This window comes from Vespa velutina, chromosome 2 (genome assembly GCF_912470025.1).
Source record: "Vespa velutina chromosome 2, iVesVel2.1, whole genome shotgun sequence".
Taxonomy (NCBI): domain Eukaryota; kingdom Metazoa; phylum Arthropoda; class Insecta; order Hymenoptera; family Vespidae; genus Vespa; species Vespa velutina.
In genome coordinates, this window is record NC_062189.1 from 16641795 (window position 1) to 16659286 (window position 17492).

General features: G+C 28.4%; 2 protein-coding genes across 7 annotated transcripts; one reads left to right on the plus strand and one right to left on the minus strand.

Annotated features, from left to right (window-relative positions):
- The first annotated feature begins 206 nt into the window (after positions 1 to 206).
- LOC124946892 (iodotyrosine deiodinase 1) lies at positions 207 to 2832 on the plus strand. Of its 4 annotated transcripts, none has more exons than XM_047488282.1 (4): positions 207 to 326; positions 979 to 1024; positions 1198 to 1874; positions 2068 to 2832. In XM_047488282.1, exons 3-4 carry the CDS (start codon positions 1248 to 1250, stop codon positions 2251 to 2253), a joined length of 813 nt encoding a protein of 270 aa, XP_047344238.1. In that variant the 5' UTR covers positions 207 to 326; positions 979 to 1024; positions 1198 to 1247; the 3' UTR covers positions 2254 to 2832. The 4 variants fall into 4 exon arrangements, with proteins under 4 accessions (XP_047344238.1, XP_047344239.1, XP_047344236.1 ...); XM_047488283.1 differs by having other exon boundaries at positions 237 to 310; XM_047488281.1 differs by lacking the exon at positions 207 to 326 and having other exon boundaries at positions 426 to 1024; positions 1198 to 1431; positions 1558 to 1874; positions 2068 to 2760.
- A 759-nt stretch (positions 2833 to 3591) lies between these two features.
- Positions 3592 to 17432, minus strand: LOC124946890 (zinc finger protein DPF3-like). 3 transcript variants are annotated; one of them, XM_047488278.1, is made up of 9 exons: positions 17291 to 17432; positions 17051 to 17160; positions 16498 to 16734; positions 16203 to 16408; positions 16031 to 16100; positions 14499 to 14654; positions 12542 to 12940; positions 5908 to 6020; positions 3592 to 5274 (listed from the first exon to the last, which is right to left on the minus strand). In XM_047488278.1, exons 1-9 carry the CDS (start codon positions 17368 to 17370, stop codon positions 5143 to 5145), a joined length of 1503 nt encoding a protein of 500 aa, XP_047344234.1. In that variant the 5' UTR covers positions 17371 to 17432; the 3' UTR covers positions 3592 to 5142. The 3 variants fall into 3 exon arrangements, with proteins under 3 accessions (XP_047344234.1, XP_047344233.1, XP_047344235.1); XM_047488277.1 differs by lacking the exon at positions 3592 to 5274 and having other exon boundaries at positions 5728 to 6020; positions 17291 to 17416; XM_047488279.1 differs by lacking the exons at positions 3592 to 5274; positions 14499 to 14654 and having other exon boundaries at positions 5728 to 6020.
- Between the last annotated feature and the right edge of the window lie 60 nt (positions 17433 to 17492).

The window sequence follows — 17492 nt, forward strand, 5'->3', positions numbered from 1 at the left end:
AGCCAAGTATAACCATTATAAACGGACGGACGGACAGATGAACGGGGCACGTTTTTCGGTGTCGCGCGCCTGTATACGGTCTTGTTACGACCGTCTATAAGCATTTCTTATTGGTCGAAACGTTAGAACCAATCATAACGCTTTGTTAATCGGTGCGCGCCAACGACGGTCGCGCCGTGGCCCATTGCGGTATACAGTCGAACTAATCGCACGAGGAAATTGTGAAAGACTAAAGCGTGAAAAATTGACTGAGTTTTATCTATACTTTCTTTTTTTTTTTTTCTTTTGTTCCTTTTTTGTACGTGCATGCGTATGTATGTGTGCGTGTATGTGTGTTGTATTTTTTTTTTTAAATCGTTTTACCTTCTATCGATTAAATTTTTTTTTTCTTTTTTTCTCTTTAACTTTCATATATATATATATATATATATATATTCGTTGCCATGTTAAAAGTGCTAATTCAAAACATATGTGCGAAAATATAATATCGATCCGATTGATTTCTTCTTATCATTTCTCTTCTTTATCATGACCCATTATGATAGTCAAATATTGCTTATCACATAGTTCTATAATCCCATCGACTCTTCTCGCTATGCCTTTTATATAACTTAGAAGGAAATACGATATAATACGTTTCGTCAGATGTAGCTTGTAACATTTTCACAGTGGAAAGGAAGCGTACGTTGTTTTTCGTTAAAACAAAAACAAAACGAAATAAAAAGGAAAATAAAAAAAAAAAAAAATAAAGAAAAAAGAAAAAAGAGAGAAAAAAAAGATCGTTAAATCAAGCTCTCGTAATTTTTTTCGTTTTTCATTTTCATTTCGTTCGTCGTCGTCAAATCAATAATGTTATCGGAAACTATACCGTTTTGTTCGAAGTATTGGTATCATATCGTTATCTTACTGTGCCTTTGTTATTTCTACGAGGATATACATCGTCGAATTAAAAGAGGAATTTTGTCGATTTTTACAAAGGTATTTAAATATCCAGATGTTATCGGAACGGCGGATCAGAACGAAGGTACACATATAGGGATTATAGATTAAGTACTTTTTTTTTCCTTTCTTTCTTCCTTTTTCTTTTTTTTTTTTTTTTTTTTTTATAACATTTAAACGAAAAAAAAAAGACAAGAGAAAGAAAGAAGAACGTTATCAGAAAGAAATTAATTTCATTTGTAATATAATTTTGTTTAGCGTTAGACAAGGAGGAGACGGATATTAAAGATAACGAAGAGGAGGAATTCATGGAGTCTGCATTACCGAAAGATTTGAAACACGTACCTTATCGATATGTTAAACCGAACGACGAGGAATTATTAATAAGAGCAAATAAATTTTATGAAATAACGAATGCGAGAAGAACTGTAAGATATTTTAGCGAAGAAAATGTTCCGAGAGAAGTGATACGTTATATTATCAAAGCTGCAGGTTATAAAATAAGACTCGATATAAACTTTGTATTATACATTTTCTTTTTCTCTTTTTTTTTGTTTTTTTTTTTTTTTGTTTTATACGGATCTTTTTACCGTCGTCACCTTGCTTTCCCTTTTTTAGGTACTGCTCCCAGTGGTGCTCATACAGAACCATGGAGTTTCGTGGTAGTATCGAATAAAACAATGAAAAGTCGTATACGTGAGATCGTCGAAAGAGAGGAAGAAATTAATTATAAAAAAAGAATGGGAAAAAAATGGACGTCAGATTTACGTCCATTGAGAACTAACTGGATCAAGGAATATCTCACGACTGCGCCATATTTGATTCTAGTTTTCAAACAGGTTTATGGTTTCTTACCGAATGGAAAAAGAAAGGTTCATTATTATAATGAAATGAGCGTGTCCATTGCCTGTGGTATTCTTTTAACTGCCATCGAGGTATTTCCTTTCTCCGTATCGTATTACCTTTTTTTTTTTTTTTTCTTACTTTCACTTTTAATTTCTTCTCCTTCTTCTTTTTTTTTTTCTTTTCTCCTTCGCGACATATCATCCGATCGATATTTCCTTTATTTTTATTTCTATTTTTATTTATTTTTTTTTTTTTTTTTTTAATGACCTTTCACCGTTACAGTACACAGGTTTGGTCACTTTAACTTCTACACCTTTAAATTGTGGCCCAGCGATACGTGCTCTACTCGCACGTCCCATTAACGAAAAGTTGGTTTTATTATTACCGGTTGGTTATCCTGCGAAGGACGCTACCGTTCCCGATCTTCAACGCAAATCATTATCGGAGATCTTAACAGAAATCGAATAACATTGGGTTGTCTGTAATAACTCCCTTCTTTTTTTTTTTTTTTTTTTAATAAAATTATTATCATTATTAATCTGTCATCGTTATTGAAAATATCCGTTTAATAAGGAAAAATAGGAAGAAAACAAAAAAAAAAAAAGAAAACAAAAAAGAGTATTCCGTCTTCCTTGCAAAAGTAACATAGTCTCTTAGACTTATTTGTCAAGTTTGATCTTAAGACGTTGGCTGGCATAAAGTAAAATAAAAAAAGGAAAGAAAAAAAAAGAAAATGAGAAACTCCCTTCCAAAAAAAAAAGTTTTAGAAAGTGTCTCTGTGTGTAATTGAAATATGAAAGAAATTTTTATTACTATACATATTCTTGCTTTGTTGTTGTTGTTGTTGTTGTTGGTTTTTTCGTTTCGTTTCGTTTTTTTTGGTTTTTTTTTTTTTTTTTGTTTTTTTTCCCCCAGGAATGGGAAACGTTTACATGCACACAATAAAAAGTCCGCATTCCGAAGTTATACTAATACAATTTGTGTAAACTAATTTTTTTATCTTTTTTTTTCTTTTTCCTTTATTTTTATATATTTATTTGTATTTTTTTTTTATTCTTTATTTTTTTTTATTTTTTTTTTTTTTTATTTTTTTTATTCATTTTTTTTTTATTTTTTTTATTTTTTTTTTTTATTTGAATTTGCATACAATATGTTAAAAATAAGCAGTATAAAGTGTAAATTTATGATCTTTAATGAATAAGAAAAAACTGAAATATCGATTGCTCATATTTTAGTGATGTAGCTAACATACAATTCCATATGATTAGGCTGCCATAGCATTACGAAGTAAAAAAAGAAAGAGAGAGAGAGAGAGGGAGAGAGAGAGAGAGAAAGAGAGAGAGAGAGAGAGAGAAAGAGAGAGAGAGAGAAAGAGAGAGAGAAAGAGAGAAAGAGAGAGAGAGAGAGAGAGAGAGAGAGAGAGAGAGAGAGAGAGAGAGAGAGAGAGAGAAACGAAAAGAAAGAAGAGAAAAATATTTTCATACTGTTGAGAATACCAAATATCACCACAGTATCTTAAATTAAGTACACTGAAGATATAAAATATAAAAATACTGAGTTATAATGACGGAGAAAAAACGGGCATATATAATATAATTATTTTTTTTTTTTCTTTTTCGATCCTTTTTTTTTTTTCTTTTTTCTTTTTGTCGCAGTACCGTAAGTCTGTATCTCATAGCTATGCTGCTACTAATGGCTATGTCAATAAGTGTAAAAGCTTGAATATCATGATACGTACAGATAAACAGAGAATGTTCCTATTTATCACTATTTACGAAACAGATATTTATAATATCATGTATTGTGTTATTTTATTTTTTATTTTTTTTTTTCCTTTCTAGAATATCATTGATTTTTTTTTTTTTTTTTTTTTTTTTTTTTTTTTTTTCAATTACTTTGCTTTGCTTTACTTTTACTTTTGCATCTTCCATGATACTTGGATTTAATGTATCCAAGTTAATAGCGAGGAGCTAAGAGTTAGTATGAAAATTTGAGATCACCAAAAAGTTTTGTTGAATTTTTAAATATTATCTTGGTTTGTTCTTCTTCTTCTTCTTTTTTTTCTTTTTCTTGTTTTGTTTCATTTCATTTCATTGCATTTCATTTCATTTAGTTTAGTTTCGTTTCGTTTCGTTTCGTTTCATTTCGTTTCGTTTAAAATTGTAAAAGCAACCAAACATATTAAGTGTCAGTGGCTAAATATAGATTGATCCAGAACTAGGAGAGCATCGTTCTATTAATCATCATTTTACTTAAAACTAATTCATGTCATTTTGTTACAGCATTCAATATATATAGAGTCTATTATATATGTGTTCGAGTTCTAAAAACGATTAAAAAAAATACATTTGTCATATTTTCATGTATTATTTTAAGTTGAAATATTTGGACAGAAATATACATACATACATACATATATGTATATATATATATATATATATATATATATATATATATATATATTCCTCTCCCTTTATTTCATTTAAAACAATTAATCTCTTTGTCCGTTTTCTCGTAGGACCTTTGTTTGCACGGTCTGTTTTTTGAGAGAAGCTTATATAACTATTTGTAAGAGCTACCTTATTAAAAAAAAAAAAAAAAAAAAAAAAAAAAAAAATCCAAAAAGGCAAAAAAAAAAAAAAAAAAAAAAAATCCAAAAAGGCAAAAAAAAAAACAAAAAAGAAACCATAAATACACTTATTACATTTTTTAGCTTTCTGAGATCCAGCAGTGCCTGAGAGATGTATTTCTAATAAACAACGAAGCTACGTATAAAATTCTCTTTCTCTAATCGTTCTTTCTTATAAATACAGTTAAAAAAAAAAAAAAAAAAAAAAAAAAAAAAAAAAACAGGAAAATAAAAAAAAGAAAAAAAATTATAATAATAAAAAATAAAAAATAAAAAATAAAAAAAAAGAAAATAAAATAAAATAAAATAAAATAAAATAAAATAAAAGAATGGCAAACGTTTGGATATACATATCTCGTTATAGGAATTAAAATCTCTCTTATTTTGTTGTTTCAATGAGAATTGATAAGAATTCTTGGATGATGGGGATATATAGATCGTTGAAATCTACGATAATACTATACATATGGAAATGGAATCGAGTACGAGGATAGGATAGTAGATACAGTAGGGGGTAGGAGAAGGGAATGGAAGTGGTAATATGGGGTGGGAGCGATTGAGAGTCAGGTGTAGTGGAGTGGGAGAGAGGGTGAGAGGAGAGGAGGAGAGGAGAGGGGGGTTGGTTTGTATCTAAAGAATACTCTCCTAATTCAAAGGACAACCGTAGTCGCACCACCACAACAACAGCGATAGATAGAGAACCGCGTGACTTATCTACGATATCAGACTTAATCACGGCGATGAAATTCTGCTATGCACAGACGGCAAGACCAGGAGCCCTCAGGAGGAGATGCGAGAGGTGGAGACAGACAATACATGTGGTATCCACGATCACAGTCGTCACAGAACAGCAGCTGATCCTATTTCGTGTCGCCAAATATATTAATAATAGCGTGAGAAAAAAATTTTCAAAGAAAAAAGAAAAAAAAGAGAAAAAGAAAGAAAGAAAGAAAGAAAGAAAGAAAGAAAGAAAGATAGAAAGATAGAAAGAAAGAAAAGTACGAGCGAACAAATAAACAAACAAACAAAGAAACAAAAGAGAAAGAAAAGAAAGATAGAAAATTAAGAAGTCGCTTTCATAGATATTTAAATTAACGTTATACGACCAGTTTTTTCTGTACTAAGAATCGTAACGCGTATTATTTCGTTTTTTCTTTTCTTTTCTTTTTTTTTTTGGTTTTTTCGTTCAAAAATAACAAGATCGTCGCAATATAATAGAAATGTGTAAGATTTGCGTAAAAAAAAAAAAGAAAAAAAGAAAAATAAAAAACAAAGAAAAAGAAAAAAAAAGACAAAAACAAAAAATCAACGTGTATATATAATATACATCACATATATATATATACATTATTTATATAGTATATATATGTATGTAGACATATGTCACGTGAAACAAAATATAAATGGATAATCGTGCTTCGAGAGATAAAACTTCGCGTAAAACTCGAATATTGAATAATCCTGCTTAAATTTAAAGGGATGAATATACTCACGTCGTTGTCAGAAGTGCCACATATGGAGCAACATTTGCATTCGATACACTGCCACCTGTACTTGCGAACAGAAACGATCATGTTCGCAGTGAATTGCAAACATGTTGGATGCCCTATAACAAGAATGTATGCACGTCATGGAATACGCATGTGGGATGGATTAGGATAACGATTGGACGAGCAGAAAGGTGCCAGGACATTTATCTTGTGCCGAAGAACAGTGAACTCCAAGCTATCTTTTTTCTTTTATTTATTTATTTTTTTTTCCCGTTTCAAATGTACTTATTATTTTTCAATATATATATATATATATATAAACATATATATATGATTTTTTTCCGTATCCAAATCGAGGCTCGATCGAATATAGCGCATTACGCATTACACATTTGTATTTCATATATAAATATTATGTATATACAACAAGAAAGTATCTCTGGTATTATATATTTTTTGTTTTTGTTCGGTAATTTCTATTTTCTTTTTTTTTTTTTTTTCTTTTTTTGGTAATTATTAATTTCTAATGATTTGTAATTTTTTTCGTTTTTTTCTTTTTTATTTTTTTTTAATTTTTTTCCCCGGTTAAATTTTGTCAAATAAGTGCGAATTTTATGTCTTTCACCTTTCCTCAGCACTAAACGTCCGGAATAATGAAACTTGTCCATGTTTCCGCACATAATGTTTTATTTCATGATACTCGCAATTTTTGATGTTGCCTTTTGAACATATGTACTTTTATTATTATTTGGAATAATAGGTGGTAAGTAATAGCAGGGCGTACCTTGGAATAGTTCACGTTCTTTCTTGCGCAGCACAATATAAACGTCGCAGATCAGCACACTCTCCCTCGCTTTCTCTCTATCCCTTTCTCACTCTCTCAAATTCTCATACGTACTACTACGCACACATCATCATCATCATCATCATCATCATCATCATCATCATTATCATCATTATCATCATCATCATCACACACAGAGATCATACACATGACACACATCACACACAGAGAAAGAGACACAGATATACGCACCCATATTCATCCCTCCCTCCTTCCCTTTCTCCCTAATCCCTACCCCCATCCCCAACACACACGCACACAATTCATAACGTATCACATTTGTATATATATATAATATATATATTCATATATATAACTAATGTTACTCTTAAACGCTATATTTGTAAGCCTCATGGGTATTGCTTAATTAAAATTGCCTAATAACAAGTCTTCAATTTTATATAACAAGGAGGAACTATCTGCATGCTTTTTTTTTTGTTTTGTTTCGTTTCGTTTCGTGTGTTGGTTTCTTTCTTCCTTTTTTCCAGTTATTTTTCTTTTTTCTCATTCTTTTTTCTTTATATATATATATATATACCATGTGAGTTTTTCTTATGACAATCTAAGAATTATTTATTTTTAATCGGATAAACTGAAGCAAGATAGTTTTCTTTTTTGTTTTTTTTTCCTTTTTCTTTCCTTTTCTTTTGCTATTCTGTTGCATCAACTACGTAGCATTAAATGACGAAAAAATCGTCTTAAGCGCGCGGCACTATTGAATATATACATATATATTATATATGTATATATTGTTTTTTGCGTATATATATATATATACACATACACACATATATATATACATGTATATACGTATGTATGAATTGTAACGTATTTATTACTTTTGACGAAAAATTTGGAAAAAAAAGAAAAAGAAAAAAGAAAAAAGAAAAAAAAAAAAAGAACCAAATTTTTTTCAATCTTCCAACTGAAACCTGAAGAAGTTTTATAATATTTTTTTTTTTTTTTTCAAGAAAAAAATTTGATAGCTTTTTTCTCTCGATGGTTATAAGGTTGATTCAAGATTTTTGTCTTCTTTTTCTTTGCTTTATAATAAGAAAACAATTTCAAAAAGCTGCTTATATTCCAATATATATGAATATGTCTATAAATACGCATGGAATGCAGCATTTGTATTATAATAATCAATGATGTGTATATATATATGTATATATATATATATATATATATATATATATATATATATATATATATGTTCCCATTCTTGAATTTTGACTTAAAAGTTTGATAGTTATATTGTAAAGAAATGCTTTTGGTATGTCTCTATGTATGTGCCTGAAAAACTCATAAGGTATTACATTAATGTTTTATACATATACATATACATATATATATATATATATATATATATATATATATATACACATATATATATGCATATATATATATACATATACATATATACACACACACATATATATATATATACACGACAATATTATTTCTATTAAAAAAAGAGGAAAAAAAAAAAAAAAAATAACGTAGATATTTGTACAAGTATCAAAGCTTGTATAAAACTAAGCTATTATGTCAGATTTCTACAAAGAGACCATAATATTATATTATAGTCGTCACGATGCATTATTCTAGTCTCTGTGACACGTCATCAATATATTCGAATTCATACCTAATTGAAAAACATCTGACCATGAAAAATTTTCTTCTTGTTTTTCTTTTTCTTTTTCTTTTTCTTTCTCATATTTCTTTTTTGCTTTTCTTTGTTTGCATCTTCTTTTTTGTATATAATATATTAAGTTCTCCCAAAAGTTTCTTTCGCCCATCTTCACGCAGCTGCTTTAATCTGGCAGTGTTCAAAAACGAAAGAAATTTTTGAAACAATCTAATATATATATATATATATATATATATATATATATATATATATCATAACTTTTAAATATACTTAATAAATATTTGTGTGATATCATTCGATGACATCTGCTGATATCTAATCGTTCTTTCGTTCGATAAATTTTAATAAATATTCATGAAAACTTATTTTATTCGAATTAATTCAAAAGAAGGAAAAAAGAAAAAAAAAAAAAAGAAAAAAGAAGAAAAAAGAAAAAGAAAAAAGAAATAATAATTATTATAATGAATTAAGAGCAGCAAATATATAGTCAAAGTACAGAATTAGAGAATCTGGAAGAGAGTAATTGAAAAGTTGTGCCCCATGTTTTTACTATTGGCAGGAAGTCAATGTCTATGGTATGTATATATATGCCATTATTATTTCTATAATTACTTCTAATCGAAGGAGAAAAAAAAATAAAATAAAAAAAGAAAAAAAAAAAAAAAAAAAAAATAAAAGAAAATAAAAAAAAAATAAAAAAAAACATTATTGCAACGTACTCTACGATTCTGTATTATATAAATCTATTGTAAATTAAATCTATGACCCCATAAAAACGTTATTTACATGTTTTTCAATGTAGAAGCCAAAAAGCAATGAAGTTGCTGATATTCAATAGTTTTTTCTTTTTTCTTTTTTTTTTTTTGTTCGTTCATTCGTTCATTTTAAAATCAGTTCATAAGAATATTTTTCCTTTTTTTCTTTTTTTTTTTTTTTTTTTGTTTTTTTTTTGTTTTTTTTTGTTTTTTTTTTTTTTGTAGAGTACTGGCATAATTATTTTATCGGATATTATAGCTTAGCTTGTTAATAATATATGTATGTATTTATGTGTGTATGTGTGTGCCTGTACATCTCTATATAAATTACACTTGCTCAATTCGTTATACTTTCGTTTTGCTTGCCATTTAAATGAAACCATTTCTTTTTTTTTTTTTCGTTTTTTTCTTTCGACATGGAGAAGTGCTTTTTGATTATCAAATGCCTTCTATGGGTTTTAACAAGCAAAAGAATGAAAGAGGGAGGAATAATAAAAACTATATGTTATATGAGAGTAGTATAAACGTTACTTGTGCCCATTTTTCAGACAATCTTAATTAACAATCTCTATATGAAAATGATCAAGTTTGAAGAAAAAAAATTAAAGGGGGAAAAAAAAAAAAGAAAAAAAAAGAAGAAAAAAATAAAAAAAGGGATAAAGAAAAAAAAAAAAAAAAAAGAAAAGAAACTGACGACACGAAGGGGGAAGGCATAAAGTTCGTTTTTTTTTTTCTTCTTCTTTTCTTACAACTGTACCTATTTATTTTGATACTATGTTAAACTTTTAGTACTGTTATATGTGCTGCGCTGTTTTGCTTCTATCAGAGTATCTGGAAATTCAAATATGCAATGAATGCAAAAGATCCAAACACAACTTCTTGTTTGTTTTTGTTTTTTTTACAAGCTCTAAAAATTTGTCTCTCTCTCTCTCTCTCTCTCTTTCTCTCTCTCTCCCTCTCTCACAATACCAAAGACACATGGTCAATATTATAATATTTCTATATATATCACTTTGAGTATGTTGCTCTCTCTCTCTCTCTCTTTTTTTAGAAGTGATTCTCATGTGATTGTGCTAGGTTTATATATATATATATATATATATATATATATATATATATATATATATATATATATATATATATGTATATAATAAAGATATTCTCAATAAACCCTATTTAAATTACTTGATATAAATTATGTTTGTTTTTGTTTGCATTTTTCCTGTTTTTTTCTTTTTTTTTTATTTTTTTTTTTTTTTTTTTTAGCCTTTTTTCTTTTTCTCTTATATCAAGTATGCGCATTTTCATTTGATTTCAAACACAATAACATAAAGACGATACGATACACTGTCAAACAGAAGACAAATACATCTTCTTCAATATGTGCTCTAGTGATACTGTGCAACAGGAATTTTTAAAAATTTTACATCTTTCTTTTCTTTATTTTTTTTTTTTTTCTATTTTTTTTTGCTCCGTTTTGTTACGTTAGTCCGTTAAGAATTATTTTTAAAAAATCACACACGCCTAAAAAGATCTACGAGTTTGAAAATTGTACAATCGGAATCATATAACTTTTTTTTTCTTCTCTCCCCCCGCTCTCTCTTTTTGGTTTTTTTTTACTTTTTTTTTTTGTTTTTTTTTTTGTTTTTCTTTTGTCCTTTAATATTTCGTTTGCGTTGAATTTCATCTTTTTTGTACGTTTCTCTCGTTTTATTATTATTTTTATTTTATTTTATTAGTATGTATTCTTTATTTTATATTTCTTTTTTTTTTCTCTCTCTTCCTTTCTTTTCTCTTCTTTTCTTTTCTTTGTAAAAATCGTATCTTATAAACTAATCATTGAATTACAATAAATCACAGTTAATTTCCTTTTTCTTTTTTCTTTTTTTTCTTTTTTTTTTTTATGCCGTAAAGGAATTATTGAAAATTCCTATTACTCAGATGCGACAAGTTGCACCATTGACAAAGTGATGTTTTGCTTTTCTTGTCTTGACTAGTGTATATATATAAAGCTTATAACCACTTGACCTACAATGTGCGCAGATAATTTAATAGTTTTAATTATTGCACACACAATAATACATTTCTATGATCCTTCGGAATAATAACTTTCGAAATATGTCACACATAGCGACTCTGTAACTGTATACAACTCAAAAATCATTTCATTGATAACAAATTATAAACAAATTATAAAAATTTTCAACAAGGACAATTCTATTCGTAAATTAACATATACAATCAGACTTTTGTTTTGTAACAAAGCTTTAAACGGGCAAAACAAAAGAAAATTTTAATACGATTTAAATATTTCATTTCATATCCCGATAATTCTATCTCACTTTACTTATGCGCGTGATATATATATATATATATATATATATATATATACACATTTATTTATTTATTTAAAAATTATGTTAATATAATAAAAACTATATCTATTACATAATACTACAACATATGCTTCATAGCAAAGAAAAAAAAAAGAAAAGAAAAAAAAAAAAAAAAAAAAAGAAAAAAAAAAAAAAAAAAAAAAAAAACAAAAAAAAAAAAAAGAAAATAAATAAAATAAAACAATGCCCGTCGTATGCAAAACAAAAACAAATATTTTCTCAATTAGCTAAAAATATTTTTTAAGAACAGTCTTATTAATTTAAATATATTTATATATATATTTTATATATATATATATATATACATATATATATATAAAATATATTTATATACATTTTATATATATATATATATATATACTTTTACACTAATTAGAAATAAATCAAATTTTGTCAAATAGTCTTTCCATTAGAAATATTATATAACGTGACATATTATAAGTATAGAATAGATATTAATAATATTTGAAAACACTTATGCAGTTAATTTCCAATCTAGCAAAATCCCATTGATTAGAACTACTCCAAAGTCACGATTTCCGATTAGAAGTGTTCAATTTTCTATTTTGAGTTGCATATGCTTGTAAGTTTTGAGTTACAGATCGCGGTTAGACATAAAGAAAGAACATTTTTCTTTAATCAACCTTTTTTTTCCTTTCCCCTTCCTCTCCTTCTTTTTATTCCTCTTATTCGTTTTTAATTTTACTTTTAATTTTACTTTTTATTTTGTTTCTTTTTTTGCTTTTATTTATTTATTTATTATTTATTTATTTTTTTTTCTTTTTTCATTTTTCTTTTCCTTTGCTTTATTTCGTCTCGTTTGGATTTTGTTCTTTCCTCTCAAATTAAATAAATTTGTTAGGTCAGAATGTTTATCGAAAAGAAATAATAATATAGACGCGACTAATACGATTATCGAAAATATATCAATATGATTAATTATGATTTGCTCTGCGTGTATACTTGCGTTTGACTTTCTCCTCGAGCTTACCTGAGCGACCGCAATCACTGCAAGAGACCAATTCCTCTGATCCACCAGTTTTTTTATTCTCTCTTGCATCGCCCAAACAAAAGTCACAGTAGGGAGAGGGTTGCGCGGATTTTCCAGGCTTTTTCTCAGCAGGTCCAGGCGTTGGTGGTCCACCCTCGGGTCTAACTGAGGAAGGAGAAGGTACAGCGGTACCACCAGGAGATGATACTGCTGGTAGATGATCTTCCTTAGGTGGTGGTATAGTAGGCGATGTTGGTGCGATGGGCGTCTGAGCTGGTGGCAACTGTGCTGGTTGTTGCGGCTGCGTTGTGGCTCCCGCAGCAGGGGCAGCTGGTGCTGCGGGAGAGGGACTCGAGGTACTCGAGGTAGTAGTGTTCTGACGACCCCGACGTGTACCACCTAGTCACAAACCGACCACATACCCAGTTGCGCTTTGCGTCACAAGCTAATGACCATGCACACTGGCTTATATTGACAATAATTTATATTCAATTCTGTGAAAATGTCTTTTAATAATCGATTCAGTTATTCACATGATAATGAATTATGTTCTAAATAGTAAAATAATAAGATAATGAAAAATATATATATATATATATGTATATATATATATATATACATATACACACACATATATATATATATATATATGTATATTAAATCAAGATATAATTTCTATATATGAATGATAGAGAAAAGTATGATTATTACGCATCGAAACATTTTGTATGTATGTTTTGAGAGAGATAGATAATCGATATTATCATTGAATTTTACAATTTCATTTTCTTTCTTCTTAGTTTTCATTTTTATTTTAAATTTTAATTTTCTTTTCTTTTCTTATTTTTTGTATCCTCATTGCATATTGTTCCAATAACAGAATCAATTATTTAAACTCCACAGTTTATTTATTTTATTTTTTTTTCAGACAAACTGGCACAACAATGAAAAAGAATCCAATTATGTTTTTTTTTCTTTTTTTTTCTTTCTTTTTTTTTCTTTTTTTTTTTTTTTTTTTTTTTTTTTTTTTTTGTAACAAGATGCATTTCGATCAATACATTCCATCACCAACAACTATTTCAAAATACAATATCTAAATACTTGACTTAAAGAACAGGCAAACAAACTTTACTATAAATATACTAAAACACTACTGCAAATTTATCAAATTTATATTTTTTATTTAGTCAAGCTTCAGCATTTTATGATAGGAAACTTGAAGCCAAAATTGCTTTAGGAATCAAGTAAGCATCAAAAGAGCAAATAAAGTAATATCTAAAACAGTTAGATCTACCTGTAATTACTATCATGCTAAAAAATTAGGATATAGGAATTACTGATAAAAACACACACATACCAAACACTCAGAGACATGACTGTGCCAAAAAAAAAGAAGTTACAATTCAAAGGACATAATGGATCATCGCTTTTCTCTAGTAATGAAAACATTTGATTTATGCATTTGCAGAGGCATGCATTGCAAAGTATATCTAAAAACATCATATCGATTGATTCCTTCTTTACCAAAATATTTACTGTGAAAGACTTTCTCTTTGTGCACGTATACTATCTAAAACAAACCATTAAAACTTTGCTGATTCAAATATTTCTTAATTTTGTTCTTTTTTTTTTTTTTTTTTGTTCTTTTGTTTTCAAAGCTGACTTGGTGTAATATAAATGAGATGCTATATAAATCTGTCCTGGATGAGAAAATCATCAGAACTTACAAGACAAACATTACATTTATATATAACGGTATTTGCAACGCATGCATTTGCAATACATATAAAAATATATAATCAATTTCTTTATGTCAAAGGATTATTAAAATAAATAGTTGCATGGATAGGATAAATTGTAGATATGAGTAATAGGTAAGTGGTAATATGTGACGGGATAAGGTAAGGAATATTGGCTTAAGGGAAAGTGAGAAAACTGAGCTGATTTTGGCTCCAACCTGGCTGGTTCGAAGCAGCGGTGTCTGCAACGCTCCTAGGTTCAACTTCGGCAGGACTGGGACTTAGTTCCTTAGCAGGATCACCAGAGGAAGTAGAGTGGGAATGACCATAATGGTAGACCAGACCAGGTCTGGTTTTATACCGTGCGCTGCATACTGCAAAAGTGCAAATACTGTTTTCCCGCAATCCATCTAACGCAACGTCCATGAAAAGACAGACCTCTTTTAATGGATATTTGGGAAGGTTTCAGGACCGAAGCTTACGGGTCAAGGAAAAGGAAATTTGCACACCTTCCGCACCAGTACACATCCCTATCCACCTACAAATCTATATGTGGACAAGCAGTGAAGGAGTTCCAGCCCAAGAAGCAAAACTAATACGATGCAAGGCTTGATGCTTGTATACTCCTACAGAATGAGCTCGCTACAGTGTGAGCCAGTACATTATTGCTCTGTTATTGGCAGGTAAAATAAGTCTAAAGATATTTGGCCACTTTCATAAGCTCGCTTAAGAACAGACAAAATTGCTAATTCTTATTGACAGTAGGAGCTTACTATATGAGACCAAATTTCTTAAGATTTCTGCTAGTCTAACAGGAGTGGTTTCAAGAAGTAAACAGATTGCAGGCACATTCGAGTTAATTCGCTAGACTTTGGGTCTGAAAAAGTATTTGGGTCTAATTAGTAATGACTATTGTATTCCTTCAAAACTTTAACTGCTATGGAATTACTATTATTAACAAAAATTATTTATCAATGTTTACTAACACTATATTCATACTGGATTATTTCTCTTTATAAAAAAGTATATTATGTCTGTAGGAGAGAAAAATCAGTTTTAAATATACTAAAGATTCATAGAGGTTATTGCTTCAATTTGGAAAGAATAAAAACATAACAAAAGAAAGTATTAATATGATATTAGGAAAGTAAGTAAAGGTAAGTAAGTAAACAAAAGATTGGAAGAGTGTTAAACAAATTTGTAAAATATCGGTTGTAAAAAAGACATCTCCCTGTTATGAGTTAAACTTTACATTAAAACATCAAGATAAAATAGAAATTTGTGTTTTCTAAAAATCTATGACACGTTAAATAAAGACACAACTACTATAAACTTGAAGGAAAACAACAATCAATACGGTACCGATCACTTTTATATATCAAAATTAATACGAGACTAAAGAGCACCTTCCCACATTATAGTTCATTACATGATCGATCACCATCCCTCGGTGTAAGATTATGCAGTATTCAACACTAAAATATTTAATAATTTATTTCTAGCTTCCATCTTATTTTATACCATAAAGTAATTTTTGTGTACCTTGCAAAATTATATGTAGATGTGGTTAAAGTATAATAACTAAATAATGTTAACAAATTTGATAACGCGATGCGTTTGTTTCTTAAACAAAACAATAACTGACAGAAATAATAGTAATAATAATAATATTAATAATAATAATAATAATATTTGGTGAAACTGATAACAGGAGAGAATCATTTGTAGTTGTATCTATGATTAAACTTACGGTCACAAACGAATGGCTTATCGGAGTCAACAGCATCATAGTTAGTTTTCTTACGGCCACGTCCCCCACCCTAAATAAAATAATAAAACAATCGTTTCATTATTCCTCTATTCTAACATTTTAATATTATTAAATGTTCTGTCCAATATTCATTGATATTAATCAACAATACCTTTGTACGTTTGGTCCCAGGACTATCCGTGGTTGGTGGATGACTTCTGGCAGGATGATGACCACCACCTCTGTGTTTTCTCCTTTTCCTTTTACTACTGTAACTTTCTTCATAATCATAATCACTATCTGGATCAGGTTCTTCATATGCATCCATATCCAACATGTCTTGTTCATCATAATACCATGCATCTTTACTATGTTCATCTTTTAAAAAAAATAACAATTAATTAATTATTATTATTCATATTTAATAACAATTATCATAAATTCATATTATTTATTATTATATATACCTTTAAGTCCAACTGATTCTTTACTATCATCATTGACATGTGTTATAGTCTCTACACCTTCAGATCCATCTTCTGTGTCACCTCTCGGTCCACGTTTTGGATGTAAATAATGCATTAAATATTGACGCCTCTTTTTCCTCCATCGTTTGCTTGGATATGTATAAATTTGTCCGTGTAATAATCCCGGTAGTCTTTCTCTCGAGGACATAAAAAGCGTAGAATGATTCTGCGCTACACCTAAAAATTTTAACAATGATAAATAACATATTATCAATATGTATAAGAAACATTAATTAAATTCTTTATTTTACAATAAAATCATTATAACATCAAATTGTCAATACTGATAAGTTCGGCCTTTGTAAATATTCATTTACATTCATAAGCAAAGTAAATTTTCTATCGGATCAATAAACGTATCTTATAAATAAATTCACACGTGCACAAACGTTGGGCAAACAAGTTGAAAAAAAAAAAAAAAAAAAAAAAAGAAAGAAAAAAAAAAAGAATATATATACATAAATATTTACACATATAAAATATTTCAATTTACCCGTCTGTGAGTCCAGAAAGGGCATACGTAACCTCCTTTCTCGGCATAATCGACTGTTATAATTCGACGAGTTTTCAATGGCTTCCCTGTATGCAGTGTCATTGAGAAAACTAAGAAAGAGAGAGAGAGAAAAAAAAAAGAAAATATTCATAACAAATAACGTTTTTATATATATATATATATATATATTTCCTCAATTTATATGAAATAATGATATTATATTGAAGATAATTTCTCTACCTTTCTATTTTAAGTAAATTACTTTCGTTAACTACTTGAATAATTCCATGAGAAGCAGGAGAGATAGCAACAGCTGTCATCTTTGAGCAAGCCTCTGCTGCTCCTACTTTGCCGCTTGGACTCCTTCTTTTCGGAAGTGTAACTAACATAGTCAAGTGTAAAAAATCATTACTTCCGGTAATATCTACATAAATCATTACAT

What these genes read in the sequence shown, in the direction of transcription:
- LOC124946890 (XM_047488277.1), bottom strand. Translation starts at nt 17,370, where the DNA reads ATGACAGCTGTTGCTATCTCTCCTGCTTCTCATGGAATTATTCAAGTA. An exon ending in AATTTACTTAAAATAGAAAG is followed by an intron (nt 17,161 to 17,290) that starts GTAGAGAAATTA and finishes TCTCTTTCTTAG; the next exon opens with TTTTCTCAATGACACTGCAT. An exon ending in TAAGCCATTCGTTTGTGACC is followed by an intron (nt 14,655 to 16,030) that starts GTAAGTTTAATC and finishes GCACTTTTGCAG; the next exon opens with TATGCAGCGCACGGTATAAA.
- LOC124946892 (XM_047488280.1), top strand. Translation starts at nt 850, where the DNA reads ATGTTATCGGAAACTATACCGTTTTGTTCGAAGTATTGGTATCATATC. An exon ending in AACGGCGGATCAGAACGAAG is followed by an intron (nt 1,025 to 1,197) that starts GTACACATATAG and finishes AATTTTGTTTAG; the next exon opens with CGTTAGACAAGGAGGAGACG. An exon ending in TTCTTTTAACTGCCATCGAG is followed by an intron (nt 1,875 to 2,067) that starts GTATTTCCTTTC and finishes TCACCGTTACAG; the next exon opens with TACACAGGTTTGGTCACTTT.